Source organism: Gorilla gorilla, chromosome 10 (assembly GCF_029281585.2).
Source record: "Gorilla gorilla gorilla isolate KB3781 chromosome 10, NHGRI_mGorGor1-v2.1_pri, whole genome shotgun sequence".
Taxonomy (NCBI): domain Eukaryota; kingdom Metazoa; phylum Chordata; class Mammalia; order Primates; family Hominidae; genus Gorilla; species Gorilla gorilla.
Window position 1 is genome coordinate 45,866,470 of NC_073234.2, and position 15,771 is coordinate 45,882,240.

At 34.3% G+C, this 15,771-nt stretch overlaps 1 protein-coding gene across 1 annotated transcript; it reads right to left on the reverse strand.

The window, feature by feature from the left end:
• Positions 1-1,883: 1,883 nt before the first annotated feature.
• Positions 1,884-2,822, reverse strand: LOC101152344 (olfactory receptor 6C68). Its single transcript, XM_019038198.3, is given in 1 exon segment — positions 1,884-2,822. A coding segment is annotated over 1 exon segment (939 nt).
• Between the last annotated feature and the right edge of the window lie 12,949 nt (positions 2,823-15,771).

Below are 15,771 nucleotides of genomic sequence, written 5' to 3' on the forward strand. Positions count from 1 at the left end.
TTTACATTTCACTTCTATTTACACAGAATAATTTATTCACATATTCAAACTTTCATACAGGCAATTATTCATTCGTTCATTCATCAAATATGTTCTGTGCATTGTGCAGCAAGATTATTGTATTTGGTGCTCGTGGTGTGGGAAAGGGATGACTAAAACATGTATTATCTATCTTTATGCATTTATGATCAACATAAGATTTTATTTTTCCTAAATGGCATAATGATGTATGTATTATCTTGCAAATAGTTTAAATTTTTTTTTTTTTTGAGTTGCAGTCTCGCTCTGTCGCCCAGGCTGGAGTGCAGTGGCATCATCTCGGCTCACTGCAAGCTCTGCCTCCTGGGTTCATGCCATTCTCCTGCCTCAGCCTCCCTAGTAGCTGGGACTACAGGTGCCCACCACCTCACCCAGCTAATTTTTTGTATTTTTAGTAGAGACAGGGTTTCACTGTGTTAGCCAGGATGGTCTTGATCTCCTGACCTCGTGATGGGCCCGCCTCGGCCTCCCAAAGTGCTGGGATTATAGGCGTGAGCCACCGTGCCCAGCCAGTTTTTAAAATTTTTAATATTCTTCCATTATAAGATCAAGTTCTATATCATTTGATAAGTACTACATCTTATGCTGTAATTCCCTAATTGACTTACACATTGCCAAGTGATGTTCATTTGGTTATTTTCAATCTTTTACTATTACAAAATGACTGCAATGAGTATAATAATTGGCAAGTAGATTCTGGCATAAATCCCTAGATGTTGATTTCTAGATGAAATCTTATATGTACTGTTAGTAAATATAAATTCCAATGTTTTCAAGTAAATTGTGCATTAAGGTGTATGTTTTACTTTAAGTGTTAGCATACTGGCTAATATTGAACATACGAAAAATTTAGTTTGTGCAGATATGACGGGTGAAATGTATATCATGACTTTAATGTTTAAATCTGTGGCTAATAGTGAAGTTGTGCATCCCTTCCTATTGCTATAGGTAATTTTATTTTTTAGTAAAATAAATATCTAATATTTTCTTGGTATTTATAGTAAATTTGTTGCCTTTTTTGATTCATAGAAACTTCCTACATATTTATTATATTAAGCCTTTCATGTTAACTGTACCATAAAGCTATTCTTTTACTTATGTTTTCTCTTTAATATTTTTCCTTTAATTTTCTCTTTTTGCTGTAGATATTTTAAAGTTTGTTACTTAAATCCGACTTTTTTTTCAGTGAGGGAAGGAATTTGTATCTTGATTAAGAGTGAATTCTCATAGACCAGGTGCAGTGGCTCACGCCTGTAATCCCAGCACCTTTGGGAGGCCGAGGTGGGTGGATCACTTGAGACCAGGAGTTTGAGATTAGCCTGGCCAACATGGTGCAACCCTGTCTATACTAAAAATACAAAAATTAGCTGGGCGTGGTGGCGCATGCTCTTAGTTCCAGTTACTTGGGAGGCTGAGTCATGAGAATTGCTTGAACCTGGAAGTTGGAGGTTGCAGTGAGCCAAGATGGCGCCATCGCACTCCAGCCTGGACAACAGAGTGGGAATCTGTCTCCAGGGGGGAAAAAAAAAGAATAACTTCTCATAGAAGTTGGGAAAAAAATAACTTCACACCCATATTTTAAAATTATCAGAGAAAATCAACTGGAAAGAAGGAAAAAAGAGTGGTTTAATCTGGTTAAGGATTAAAAGTGATATATTTTGTCTATCATAGAATATTATTCAATAATTAATTTCTCAGTAAGTAAATTAATAAAAAATTAATGATTAAATGGCTATGCAGTCAACTTGATTGCTCTATAGACTAAGAATTTACAAAGTTGGTTATTGGCTTTATGAAAAATATGAAGCAGATCTTTTATATTGATTTATCAACTTAGGTACACTTTACTTTTTTAAAAGAAATGCAATTTTTTTGAGTGAGTCATGAAAGTCTTGTTTAACTTGCTCATTCCTAAGAGTATATATGAAAGAATTCAACATAGGTGATATGGATGAAATAAGCACTGACACACCTTTATTAATGTTTACCTCTTCTTTTGCAGATGGCTTGATGTAGATGAAGATGCAGCTGCCATAAGTGATGGAAACCACAGTAATATGTGAAGAACAGGTAGAAAAGGCTTTTTTCTTTTGTTGAACAGAAGGGAATTTTAGAATTGTTCTTATGATATATGTGTAGGACAGAACTACACATACAAGAGTGATAATAAAGGTTCATACAGCAGAGGCTACAACCATCTGCTCAATTAATGATGTGTCTGAGCATGGTATTTTCAGAATAGGCAATGCATCACAGCCAAAATGATTGATGACATTAGAGTCACAGAATTCTAGATGAAAACCTAAGCTAAGTGGTGGGAGGATAATCATAAGTGCTGCCATCCAACAACAAATAACCATTGTTTTGCACACTTTGTTGCTCATGATTGCCATATAATGCAAGGGTTTGCAGATGGCCACATAGCGATCATATGACATGGTAGCCAAAAGAAAAAATTCAGTTACCCCAAAGACGTCTGCAAAAAATAGCTGAATGACACATGCATTATACGTTATTATTTTGTTCCCAGTTGAGATACTGTATAAGAATCTTGGAACACAGGTAGTTGTAAATGAGATTTCTAAGAAAGATAAATTTTGGAAAAAAAAATACGTGGGTGTTTTCAGGTGGGGATCCAACATGGTGAGGGCGATGATGGTCAGGTTCCCTGTTACACTCAACATGTAGGTGATAAATAGAAACACGAAAAGCAGAACCTGCAGCTGAGGATCTTCTGTCAGTCCCAGAAGGGTGAATGTTGTTATTGCTGTGTGGTTTCTCATTACCGACTTCTGCATTTTTCCAAAACTACATGTAAATGTCAGAGAAATTTGAACTGCAGCATTCAATAAAAAAAGCAGCTAATGATGAACACTCTCATGCATGTTTCATTTATCCAACATCATAGGTTTTACTTGTTGATCTGCAGAAGTTTATAGTGAGAATATAAATAACATATATGTACATGTTTTAGTACGTTGAGCTCCCTTGATCTATTTATACAAAATGGCCAAATAAGATTATTTTATAAATTTTAGTCAACGAACTATAGAATAACTTTTCTTTATTAATCCTCTATAGTAATTAATTTATAGTGTATTAAACATTTTAACTCATTCTGAGTTGTGCCTTTTTATTGGATTGCATTATTTTTTGAAATATGACTGTTTTTTATGCTGCCAAATGTTTTTCTGCAACTCATAAGCTACATTAAAATAATTCGCTTTAGTTTCATCTCTGTTTTAAAATTTGGGAATTGTAAAACCCTAAAATAAAACGTACATCAGGTTCCAAACAAAACATTTCAATTCCCTCTAAGATGTATGTTTATTTGCTTTTTGACTGCTTTTTAATTGTTGGTTATTCATTTTAAGAGAAAACCATCTTTTGACCCTAAGGCATCCACGTTTATAATTTTACATATCTCTTCTAAGCTTCATTATCTAAATCTTATATCTACTCCCTGGATAATGCTGTGTAGTATAATCTGATTATTTTTCAGTGCCCTTTTATCACAGTGCAAGACAGTTTTGATTATAATAAATGAACTGCTGAAAAATATAAAAACTATATCTTCCTGTGTTCAGTTAGCTACTCAGATTAGAACAAGTTATACAACATGGATAGAAGTCAAGACAAAAATTGCTGAATATCCTCGCCATGACACAATATTCTCTCCTTTTTCATTTCCTTCAGATCTACATTCTTTGACTCTATTTCCACAGTACGCATTCGTTTCTCAATCTGTTACTCTCTTATTTTTCACCTCACCAGATTTTTAAAAGTGCTTAATCAGTTAACTTCCTGTGACTTAACCCAGTATAATCATAATATGACAAACACAAATCTCTTGCTATGCTTCAGGCAAATCTCTTGCTATGCTTCAGGCACTCTTTTAAGTATATTACATATATAATTAATATAATCCTTAGGACAACCTGTGAAGTAGAGAGGTATATTATCTCCACTTAAAAAATGAAAAAGCTGATCAACAAAGAGGTAAAGTATGTGGCCATTGTTTCAGGATAGTAAGTGGCTAGAGAAACCCCAGAGTCCCAGTTCTTTAATCACTGCACTGTGTTTGTGGTGAACATTTTACCTGAATGTTTTAATTTCATGAAGATAATATTCTGTCTATTGGTAATTGAAACAAAGCTGGGGTTACTACATAGTTTATTATCTAAACCAAGATACTTGAGAAGCACAGCGGGGGCAGTTAATAATTACGTTGATACAACTGGTGTAAACAGGGCTATCAAGAGCAAAAACTAAATGTGTGCCATTCTCTATACAATTACTTACTCCTTGATTCAGGTGTAATATTAGGGCTAATGGAGATTAAAATTTGCCAAAGTGCAACTGGCTAATTTTCCCATCTTATTCTTTATTTCTTTTAGTATATTGATCCCTCAATGTTTCCTCAATATTTCTTTCAGTGAAATAATAAGACTGAAGACTAGGGACTCTGTTATTCTGGGCTAAGTTCAATAGCTAGGTAGAAGTTGCTGTTATGTATTCTCAATCATATTGTTAGATATTCACAGGTTTCTAATTTGTAAGTAATGTCTTAAGAGCTTCAAATTTTCTTACCTTTATTAAATGCAAGAGAGATATAAAATAAGGCATTTTCTTATGGTTTTAGAACATTTCCCTCAGAAAGCCCTAATGCATCTACTACAAGAGCTTTAAACAATCAGTGTTTTTCTCTTTTTTTGTCTAATCAAGTAAGCACTGTCTTCTGCTAGTATACACCCAATATACTGAGCAAAATCTCCATGGTAGAGGAACACCATCACAGGGCAGACATCTTAATCTAGGCTCAGGGTAGATAAAGCTTGCTAGGAAGCTAATATCCTTTTGAGAGAACATTGTAATCAGAAGATGACTCTGTAACTCACACTTAGAACCTCTGTCCTGTTTTCTTCTTTTTCACTATTTCAATTTCCCATCCAGTAGTTCTCTTGGTATTGGATTCAGCTTTATTTGGGTCTTAAGACTATCTTTCATTTTTGATATTTTGCTTTCCCTGAATCCAGTCTTGCATAAATATTAAATATTTAACAATATCATCATATTCATATTGACTCAATACTGCTTTGCATATTTAATTTCCAGAAAGTATTTCGATTTGGCAAGAGATCAGAAATTCATAATAAGATCTCATGTAATATTTCAGTCTGCTGCTATTATGCACACTGTACACTTGAACTTATATATTTTTTTGCATACCTGTGTGTGTGTGGCAGGGGGGAGTTTTATTTCTGAATATTTCCCGCCCAGAATTGATAATGATTTCTAGGCTCATCATTCTAGAAAAAAAAAGGCATTTCATAAATGATTGTAGGATCTTTCCATCAAATGCTAACATAAGTATTCAACATATTGATTATTTAAGCCTAACACTTTACTTAAAGAGAGAAATATATCATTACACTTCCCACTCACCTCTCTCTTCCTGCCAGTATATATGCAACTGTACACTGAAATACACTGAAAATAACTTAAAGTAACAAATGTGTTCACACTTACCCTTTAAGCAGTAAGTTATTTCATGACATCTGTTGACAGTTTATTTGCAGAAGCTCACGGTAAGAGAGGCTGAACAGGAATACGACTGTGGAGTCATGTGAATGCTGTTTTCTCAGGAACCAGAAAAGGCCCTGGAAGTGCCCAGGGCCCTTTTTCACAGATTTTTTTTTTCCCCTGAAAGGGCTTCTGCCATTTTAATCTAAGAAGCCGTGTTTTTGTTCTCTTGTTATCTAAAATAAAGAAATACCTGGTGTAAAGTGCTGGGGATACCATGAGCTATTGGATGATAAAGGATAGTTGATCTTCTGAACTTATCAGTCAGAAAAACATGTTTGGCCTTAAATATTCATTTATAAAAGAAGTCAAGAGTCAACAAACAATAGAGTCTTTGGAGCCCAGGTTTAAAAGTCACTAAGGAATCTTTATTGTAATCACTTTTGGCAATCAACCTCATACAGGCAACAATGGGGACAGAGTCCCTGGGGACAAAAAAATGCAACATGAGACATACTGTGATCAGACTGGACAATATAAGTCAAATAATAAGGTGTTTGTTTTTTTCCTTGTATTGTCTAAGGCAATAAAACTGGTATCGGAACACTTTCTCTACTTTTAAAAGGTAACTCATGGATATCATGAAAAATATGAAGATTCAAAAAAGACACACAGATAACTGTTCAAATATTAGCACATAAGTAAACCTGTAAAAACAGTTGTAATCTACTATTTTTGTTTATTATAGCTGTTTTTAATGATCATGTTTAGTGACTGAATATTTTAAATCTCAATATGATAATAAGTACCACCAGTTTGGAAACTTAAATTGTTTACATTTCTTCTTTGTAATGAAAATACTGCCCTGAAGTTTTTATATAATTATCTTTGCACACATAACTGTTTATATACCAGAGCATTCTCATAGGAGAAATTCTTAATTGTAGGTAGAAAATTTTTGCATTTGTATGGCTTTTGATATGCATTTCCCACCAGATACACTAAAAAAATGTGGTCTCAATCTGGAGAAAGAAACCATTAGAATAGATATGATTGGGTGGATAATCTTAATAGATCCTTTGGGTAGACTTAGGAACTTTCTTTGTACTCGAAAGAGTTCTCTTGTAACTACACAAAGAGAATAGTAGTTCAGTCGACATAATTTTGTTTTTCTTAGTCTAAAAGGACATCTCTAGATGTCTCCAATAAGTATGAGTAGAGATGTCAGAGAACACCATCTCCATGACAACAGCTAGGCTATTGAAAGGTTGGGGGCAATGCTGAGAGAAAAATAAGGTAGAAATGTGGAGCACTTAGATATTTAGAGACTGTTCCAAATAAACATTTCCAAATCTCATTTTATTCTCTTCCTTCTTTTGTATACTCGATTGACTATCTCCTTTTTTCTCATTAAAACACAAGCATTCTTTCATTTAGCCAGTATTTATTGAGAACCTATTGTGTATTCTGGGTACTGTTCAGGGTAGTAATGTTACATCAGTGAACAAAAAAGACAAAAATCCATGCAGGTCTTTATATTCTAATCTTATGGAGATAGAAAACAATCAGATAAATTAGTACAGTATATAATGTTTTAGATGGTGGTAAATGTGAAGAAAAACAGCATAGTGTGAGAAAGATAGCAATGTGAGGAACATTTTCCACAGTGGGTTTGAGGCAGGCTGTCACTGAGGAGGTCCTTTAATGCTGGAAACAAATATAAACTATTCTTAAGAATAATCACAATTCCTTACGTTTTCCTAAAGGTGAGTAAAATGGATTTCTGACTTAATTCTTAAGAAGTAGTACATTTGTGACACGGGAAGAAAATATGACAAATAACGAAAAGTTTAAAATGTGTCTCACTGTAACCTGAAAAATGTCTTCCTGAAATTATGTTTGGAAACAAAATAGTATTATATGTTTCTGTAAGGCACAAAAAGACATTTAATATAGCTTTTTAAACAACAGTGGAAATTGTAAGCGAAGTAAATTTCCAACAATAGAGCATGGCTTAATGGTTCATGCATTCAATAGAATGCCATATAGACTTGAAAATGATTAGGTACTTTATTAGTCAGAGTTCTCCAGAGAAGCAGACCCAAAAGGAGATTTATGTATGTGTGCATATATGATGGAAGATGAAGGGTGGATTATTTATTTATTTATTTGTTTTAAGAAATTAGCTCACATGATTGTGGAGGCTGGCAAGTTCAAAATTTTCAGGGTACGCTAACAGGTCAGAGACCCAAAGAAGGGGTGATATTGCAGCTTGCATATGATTTAAATATAATCTCATCTAAAAAAAATCTTCACAGCAACGTATAGACTAATATTTAACCAAATATCTGGGAGCTGTGGCCTAGCTAAATTGACACATAAATTAGCTATCACAAGTGTATTTATACTTACATAGAAAATATTAATGAAAAGTTAATATAAAATAATTTAGGTTATAATGTACAGTGTACATATATGTACACACACACATACACACACGTACCCATGCTAGAAATGTATACCTAAAGCTCTTAATTAGTTCTATCTTTGATTATATCTGTGTTGTGACAGTTTTGAATTCTAGAATACATTTCTATTTTGATAATGATATGCTTTGATATTATGAAGAAATGATAAAGGAAAGAAGGGGGGTTTTGTATTCTCCCAAATACCTTAAAAATGGAAAGCGGCCAACGCGATCTGACACTTATTGTTTATACTTCCTCTGTGTCTGATGGTATTATTGCATCTTACTGTCTTTTAAGGATGCTGTCCCCACTACTGCCTTTTTGTCTTTTACTTTGCAGAAGTGCATTACACAATAGGCTCATTAGTAATTTTTGAAACTGAGTATAAATGATCATTTAGATCTCTTCTTACCATTTAAAGACAAGTGTATTTGTATGTGTGTGAGTGTGCCTGTGTGTGTACATATTCTTACTGGAATAAAATCTGTCACCAGGCTTTATTTTATGTTGCTGTGAAGATATTTTTAGATGAAATTCACATTTAAATCATATGCAAGCTGCAATGTCACCTCTTCTCTGGAAGAATTTAAAAAATAAATAAATAAATAATCCCGCTCCCCCAACCATCATCCTTCATATATACATATATACATACATTTCCTATTGGTTCTGCTTCTCTGGAGACAGATTTTATTCATTTTCTTTTCTGGCTATAAAATATGATTATATGTCAGAAGTCATATAATTACTTTTTTCATAATCAGAAAATAAACTTCAGAGTTTTTCATCTAATATTTAAAGTCATAAGTGAGTGATTTTGGGGTGTTGAGGTAGGAAATTATTAGAAGACCTCTATTAAATTCCAGAATACTCATTGTGTGTGTTAATAAGAATGTTGCCATTATGTCATCCACAAAATTTCTGTGTTCAACTTTGGGACTTTTATGATTAAATCTCCATTATGTCAGAACACACTCAATTCCTATGTGAGCCTGCACTAAGACAGTTCCAGTTTTCCAGTTATTCAACTTCTCCCTGAGGCTGTAATGGTGCCCCTTTCTTTTAAAGGTGCCTGTAAATGATTCTTTGTAAAATGGCTCCCAGAGCATCCTGTCACTGACACATCAATGAAAACACCACATGTCCCCAGCCTCAAGGGATACTCTAAAGGCTTTGTGAGTAATGGTATACAACAACGTATTGGAAACCATTCCTACAACAAACTAATTGGTTTCTCTAGGGCCCAGTGTTTCTATTAATAGGAACTTTCTGTTAATAATGAAAGAAAAGTTGACACCATGGGGCATTTATCAGGGGAGTGATAGCCTGAAACAATCTGTAAAAAGACAATTGTTTGTAAAATATGCAAAATATTAGAGTCCATGTTCTCTAGTGTTCCCATTTTTCACTCTCAGAAACACTAAGCAGGTGAATGTGTCACAATTATCTGGGTAAAAAGAACATAGGAAAGAAAAACTGCTGTCATGTGGCCATCTGAAAATGCCTGTATTATATGACCACCATTAACAACAGTGTCTGTAAAAGACTGTTTATCTGCTGTTTGATGGCAACAGGGATGATTATGTTCATGTCAATTACTTTAGATTTCACCTTGGAATGCTGTGAATCTAATCTTATTGATCACTTTGCTGTAAAGTATGCTCTTTACATATGAATCAGATAAAAACCACGTGATCAGAATTATAATTCATAAAATGTATGGTTATAGAGGTTGCTGTTGTAATATTCATTATCACCTTATATGTATATGTCTCTCCTATCTGTACATTATCAGGACATTTTTATATCAAAAGCAGTTTTCTCTTGCTATGCCCACATAATTATATTTCCCATGGCTTAAGAAGTTGAACTTTTATTTGTGTCAATTATCAAGCAATGGAGATGCACATACAAAGAGTTTCTGTATTAGTTTTCTCTATTAAATCAGTTTGAAGCCATTTGCTTTTATCCTGAAAGATAAGTAAATAAAATAAGCTCTTGATAACATAATCAAAAGAATCACATTTCAAAAGCAGTAAAAAATTCCTAAAGCCTTGTATTATTTTTTCTTCCTGCATAACAAATTAAGCCATAGTTTTAGTGGCTTAAAACAACACACACATTTATGATCTTACAATTTCTATGGGTCAGGAATCCAGGCACATTTTGCTGGATCTTCTGCTTAGGGTTTTCAATCATGGTGTCAGGTGCGTAGCGTTTTCATTTGGGGCTTGACTGGGAAGGATCCATTTCCATGTTCACTCAGGTTATTTTCAGAATTCATTTCCTTATACTTGTAGGCATCAGTTTCATAAACATGGTATATTTCTCAATTTATTTAGATTTAAAAATTTTTTAGCAACATTTATTAGTTTACATGATAAACGTCTTACACAACTTTTGTTGAATTTTTTCCTTAAGTATTTAATGTTTTTTATTTAACTTTATGATTATTGATTATTGACCTTGTATTTTGTCAGCTTACTATAATAGCTACAGTAGGTATTTTGGAGAGTTCTTTTTAGAATTTTATACATAGACAGTCTTTGGTAAATATAATTTTGTTTTTTCCATTCCAACCTGAGTGCTTTTTTTCTAGTCTTGTTACATGGGTTAGAACCTCCAGTACAATGGTGTATAGAAGTGACAAGATTAGACATTGATTACTTGGTATTAATCTTGGTAAGAAACAATTCAGGATTGGGCGTGGTGGCTCACGCCTGTAATCTCAGCACTTTGGGAGGCTGAGGTGGGCAGATCACCCAAGGTCAGGAGTTCAAGACCAGCCCGGCTAACATGGTGAAACCCAGTCTCTATTAAAAATACAAAAAAAGTTAGCTGGGCATGGTGGCCGGCACCTGTAATCCCAGCTATTCGGGAGGGTGAGGCAGGAGAATCACTTGAACCTGGGAGGCAAAGTTTGCAGTGAGCCAAGATCGCACCATTTCACTCCATCCTGGGCAATAAGAGCAAAACTCCAGCTAAGAAAGAAAAAAAAAAAAAGAAACAATTCAGTATTTTACCATTGAATATTATGTCAGCTGTATGTTATTTACAGATGCCCTTTTCCAAGTGTAGAAATTGTCTTCTATCCTTAGTTCTAGATATTTTATTGGAAATATATGCTGGATTTTATCAAATGACTTTTCTGCATCCCATTGAGATTTTCGTAATTTTTTTAAAGGTTGAAATCAACAAATAAAAGCATGATGCTAGTCAGTTTCTCTGATACACTCAACGTGTATTTGTAAGTAGAAATATGAAAGGGAGGACTTTCACCTGTGTATCCTCAGTAAATACCAAAAGAATGAATGTGGTTACTCTTGTAAGGTTTCTCATGACTAACTTCTGATTTTTCTCCAATCTGCAAGAAAAATGGGAGAAATTGAACCTGGTAAGTGGACTATCTTAATATCACAAGGTAACGAGCAATTAAAGAGGCATAAAGGCAAACTAGATCACATGCTGTTGGGGTGATCAGACCCAACACCAGGTCATGGGGGTGACAAAGTCTGGTGGAGTCAAAGGATTGAGAAAAAGACAGTTTGAGAGAGAAAAGTGGGACCAGGGGGCCATCGTGATTGTGGAGGCTGCAAAGGCCCTGAGCTCTGGGAGCCCATGCTGTTTATTGGTAATCCAACAAAGAAACAGGTGGTGAGAATGTGGGGGTCAAAAGGGCAGGGGCATGATCTGTGAAGGTTTAGCGTTTATAAGGAACATGTTCTGCTACTTGAGACAATGGGAATACAATTGATCTAGGAGCCTAGGATGGCTAGAAGCAAGGAGCCAGCAAGTCTAGACACATTCAGATGACATTATGTCAGACATGCAAGCCCTGCCTCAGCTTTCTTCCCAACACTCAGCTTTTTCCCAACATGCCCCCCTTTTCTTTTTTTGTAAAAGACAAGGTATTATTACTATCATTATTACTAGCTATCATTATTACTAGCATAAAAGGTGGCCTCTTTTAATTGAGCAAGGAGCTTGCAGGCTGTGCAGCACTTAATTGCCAGTTGGTGATCCAGCTTCATTTTTCTTAGCCCTTATTCAAACTGGAGTCACTCTGGTTTGAATGCTTCCCACATATCTCCCCTTTCCCTTTTACAAGAGGACCCTTAATCCTAGGGGTTGCAGAAGGATGAAGGTCCATCTTCTGTAACTTCTTCATGCTGAATAGGGGGAAGATGTTCCTGCCTAACTATTAGGGTCTGTTGTATTCAGGGTAGAGAGGAGCTGAGTCAGAAAGCATTGGTCCATTAAGCATCGTGACTCTGGTCCGTCTTCATTCCATTTTTGCATTCAGATTCAACTGGCTCATGGCTTGTGCTGGGGGAACTTGGTCCATGGTTGGGATCCATGGGTCCCTCCAGTCTCCACTTCCATGGTCGTACACATCTTGAGGGGATCCATACGGTTCATTCATCTCCTGCAAAAACACAAGCATACTCTCACCCCCACGTTAGTAAATCTACTGAAACAGAAGCAAAAACTTTTGTGGCTGTAGCCAGGAGGCATGCCATTGCTGAAGCATTTGTAACTCAGCTTCTGCCTCTTTGTTTAATTACAATGGGGTAAAACTTAACTGTTGATAACGAGAAGCAGGCCCCTTCTAACAGAAGGCACAGAGAAAGCAAATTGAGGCTTTTCAAACCTTCAATTCAGACTGTACAGGTGGGTCCATGAGCTGTGGCTCATGATAGAACTTCAGATGTTTGGTGGGCACCCACATAGGCACCTGATTTTCACCTGCAGTTTTTTTCCTGTCCTTATGTATAACATAGTACTTTAAAACTTAGTAATTTTGTTAAAAATCAACAGTCTGTATAAAATGTAAACTCAGAAAAGCTTTATGAATTAATTATATTTATTGAAACAAACTTGCATGTTATGGTATAAAATGTCATTCCTTAAATTGTATACTTACTTAATTAAAAATATTGCTTAACATTCTTATCCCATTTACCATATCAGGTATCAGATTATAGACTATTTTCTAAGTTAAATATCTTCTTCCCTCTACGTATCTATCTATCTATCTATCTATCTATCTATCCATCCATTCATCTATCCATTCATTTGTTTTATTGGAAGTATGTCACAAGGGTTAACAAATTATGCTTTGAATCAAAGATCTGATTGCAGTCATGTCTCCAAAATTTCTAAACTCTGCCATGAGTGTGAACAAGCATGATTATTTGCTTAATTCTGTTTTTAAACAGCAAAAAGTTCATAATTATTCCTCCCTTGCTTATTGTGATGAATTTTATTATTCTATTGTTAAATAGAATAATGTATGCACAACAGTTAGCATAGGCTTTATGCATAGTGAATATTCAATACATGACAGGTATAATCATTTGTAATACTAAAATGGTTGAATTTAGGTGTCAATTCTCAAATCGCTGCAGAAAATATTCAAAAGTTTATTCTCAAATTTAATATTATGCAGAAGTTGTGCTTTTTTCTTAATCTTAAACACAATTGCCTCTTAAAAATATAAGTAGAAATAATGTTTGTGTTAGGTACTCATATGCTGTTTTCCTGGTGATAGATAGATTCATATATTAGGGAAAAAATGTCATCAAAAGGAATTATCTTGGCAACAGGACACATGTGTTATCTATGATCCAATACAACCTGCTAATTTGCAGTGTCTCCATGATCATCTTGAAATGGTTGTTTTTAATGTGACAAACCTAATGGTGCTTTATATCATCATGTTTGAAACAATAAATCTACTTTTATTTAAATGATAAAGACATAAGTCAACTGGTGTTTATAGGCTGTTTTGGATATATTTATTCTTCTCTGTTTTTCCTTAGGGACACCATCCCCTTAGATTTTCCATAGAGAAACAGTCACTCCTTTTAATTAATTGGAAACTAGTAAATATTTCACAAGTTTAAAGCAGATCTTCTCAGTTATAATAATCTTTGCAAAGGTTTCTGTGGTGGAATTATTTGGACATACATGTTATCTTATAATTTATCCGGTATTAAAAACAGGAATTTATTAGCAATCTTTATTATAGAAAACATGGATAGAAAACATGTGTTCAGATATGTGTGGTATTGAAGAATAATTACATTTACATCTCAGCTTTCTGCTTTGAATTAAACGGAGAGATTATTTTATGTTAATTTTCCTGGTGACAAATTAAATACTGTTTCACAATGAATGCATCTGCCTTTTATTACAGTTGTTCATGTATTCTAGAGGAAAAGAAAGGAATATCATTATATACTGCTAATGGTAAGTAAAATAGTGGTGTTACTTTTTTCACAAATAGAAGAAGAATTATGAATACAATGTATGTTACAAACGTAACAGTGACTCAGAGATTATACTTTATTATTCCTCTTTTAATAAAACATTAATAATTCCTCATTTTCCATGTTATGAATCCCTAAATGCAAGAATGTGAAGTTTCATTTACGCACTCACTTGCACCTGCATTTCTAATGCTTTAATAATTTAAACCAACACTGCACTGTAGAATTTTGGAAGGAATGAAGTTTGTTCTACTTCCGTCTAGATAAAGAAAACCTGAACAATTTTAGAAGTCAATCAGACATAACAAGGTTAAAGGTTTTTTTCCTGGAGAATTGACTTCATTGTGTTGATGCATTTTTAAAAATAGAAAAAATATTTCTTTTGGAACTGCTTATTTTGACCAATATGTGTGAGCAATGACAACTTATTGATTGCCATATTTGCTCTGGTTGAAGAATAAAAGTCTGCTTTATGTACTCTGATAATCACATTGAATTTACAGAAATGCTTAATGTATTTTACAGAAAATATATATGTTAGAACACAGACTCATTGGCAAAATGAAAAGTAGCAAAATAAGATGAGATCAAGGAAGTGGGTTTTCTGTGGTTCTCTAACATCTACCATTTCCATTAAAAGCTTGGAAATAATTGACTGAAAAATTACTACAAGAGGAGAAGAAATATACTAAGAAGGATGATAGAGAAAAAATTTGCCAAAGGATTAACATTGACAGATGAATGTGGGGGCTCTTGAATTTACATTGAGATAATATGCTAAGTCATGTAGAAGAAAAACATTACATATTCAACAATAAAAATAACACTTCAGAACAGGCAAAAATATTGATTGACAAAATTTAATTCAGAAGAAATTTAATTAAATGTTTTAAGAGAAGAAAAAATATTGTATATTACATAATATAGTTTACTTTTTTCTCTTTCGGATCTTATGTTTTAAGTTTATTTGGAAATAGTTTAGCTGCTTTACAAATTAACAACAAAGGTTTGCTCAAGAGTAAAACAAATCTGGGTGTGGTGGCTCATACCTATAATCCCAGTGCTTTGGGAGGATCCCAGTGCTTTGGGAGGCTGAGGTGGAAGGATTGCTTGAGACCAGGGATTTGAGACCAGCCTATGCAACATAATGAGACACCCCCTACACCCATCCCAACAATCTCTACAAAAAAAATTCAAAACAATTAGCCAGGTCTGGTGATGTGCATCTGTAGTTCTAGCTACTTCTGGAGGCGGATCACCTGAGTCCAGGAGCTAGGGTTTGAACTTACAGTGAGCTATGATTGGGCCACTGCAACCCGGCCTGGGCAATAGAGTGAGACCCTATCCCTGAAAAAATAAATGAAGTGCATCACCATTTTCTTAGTTGAAAATATGACTCTAAAATATATAATCAATTTCTGAATTCATTAGTAGTTGTTTTCACTCTTATTAAAAAAAGAGATAAAAAA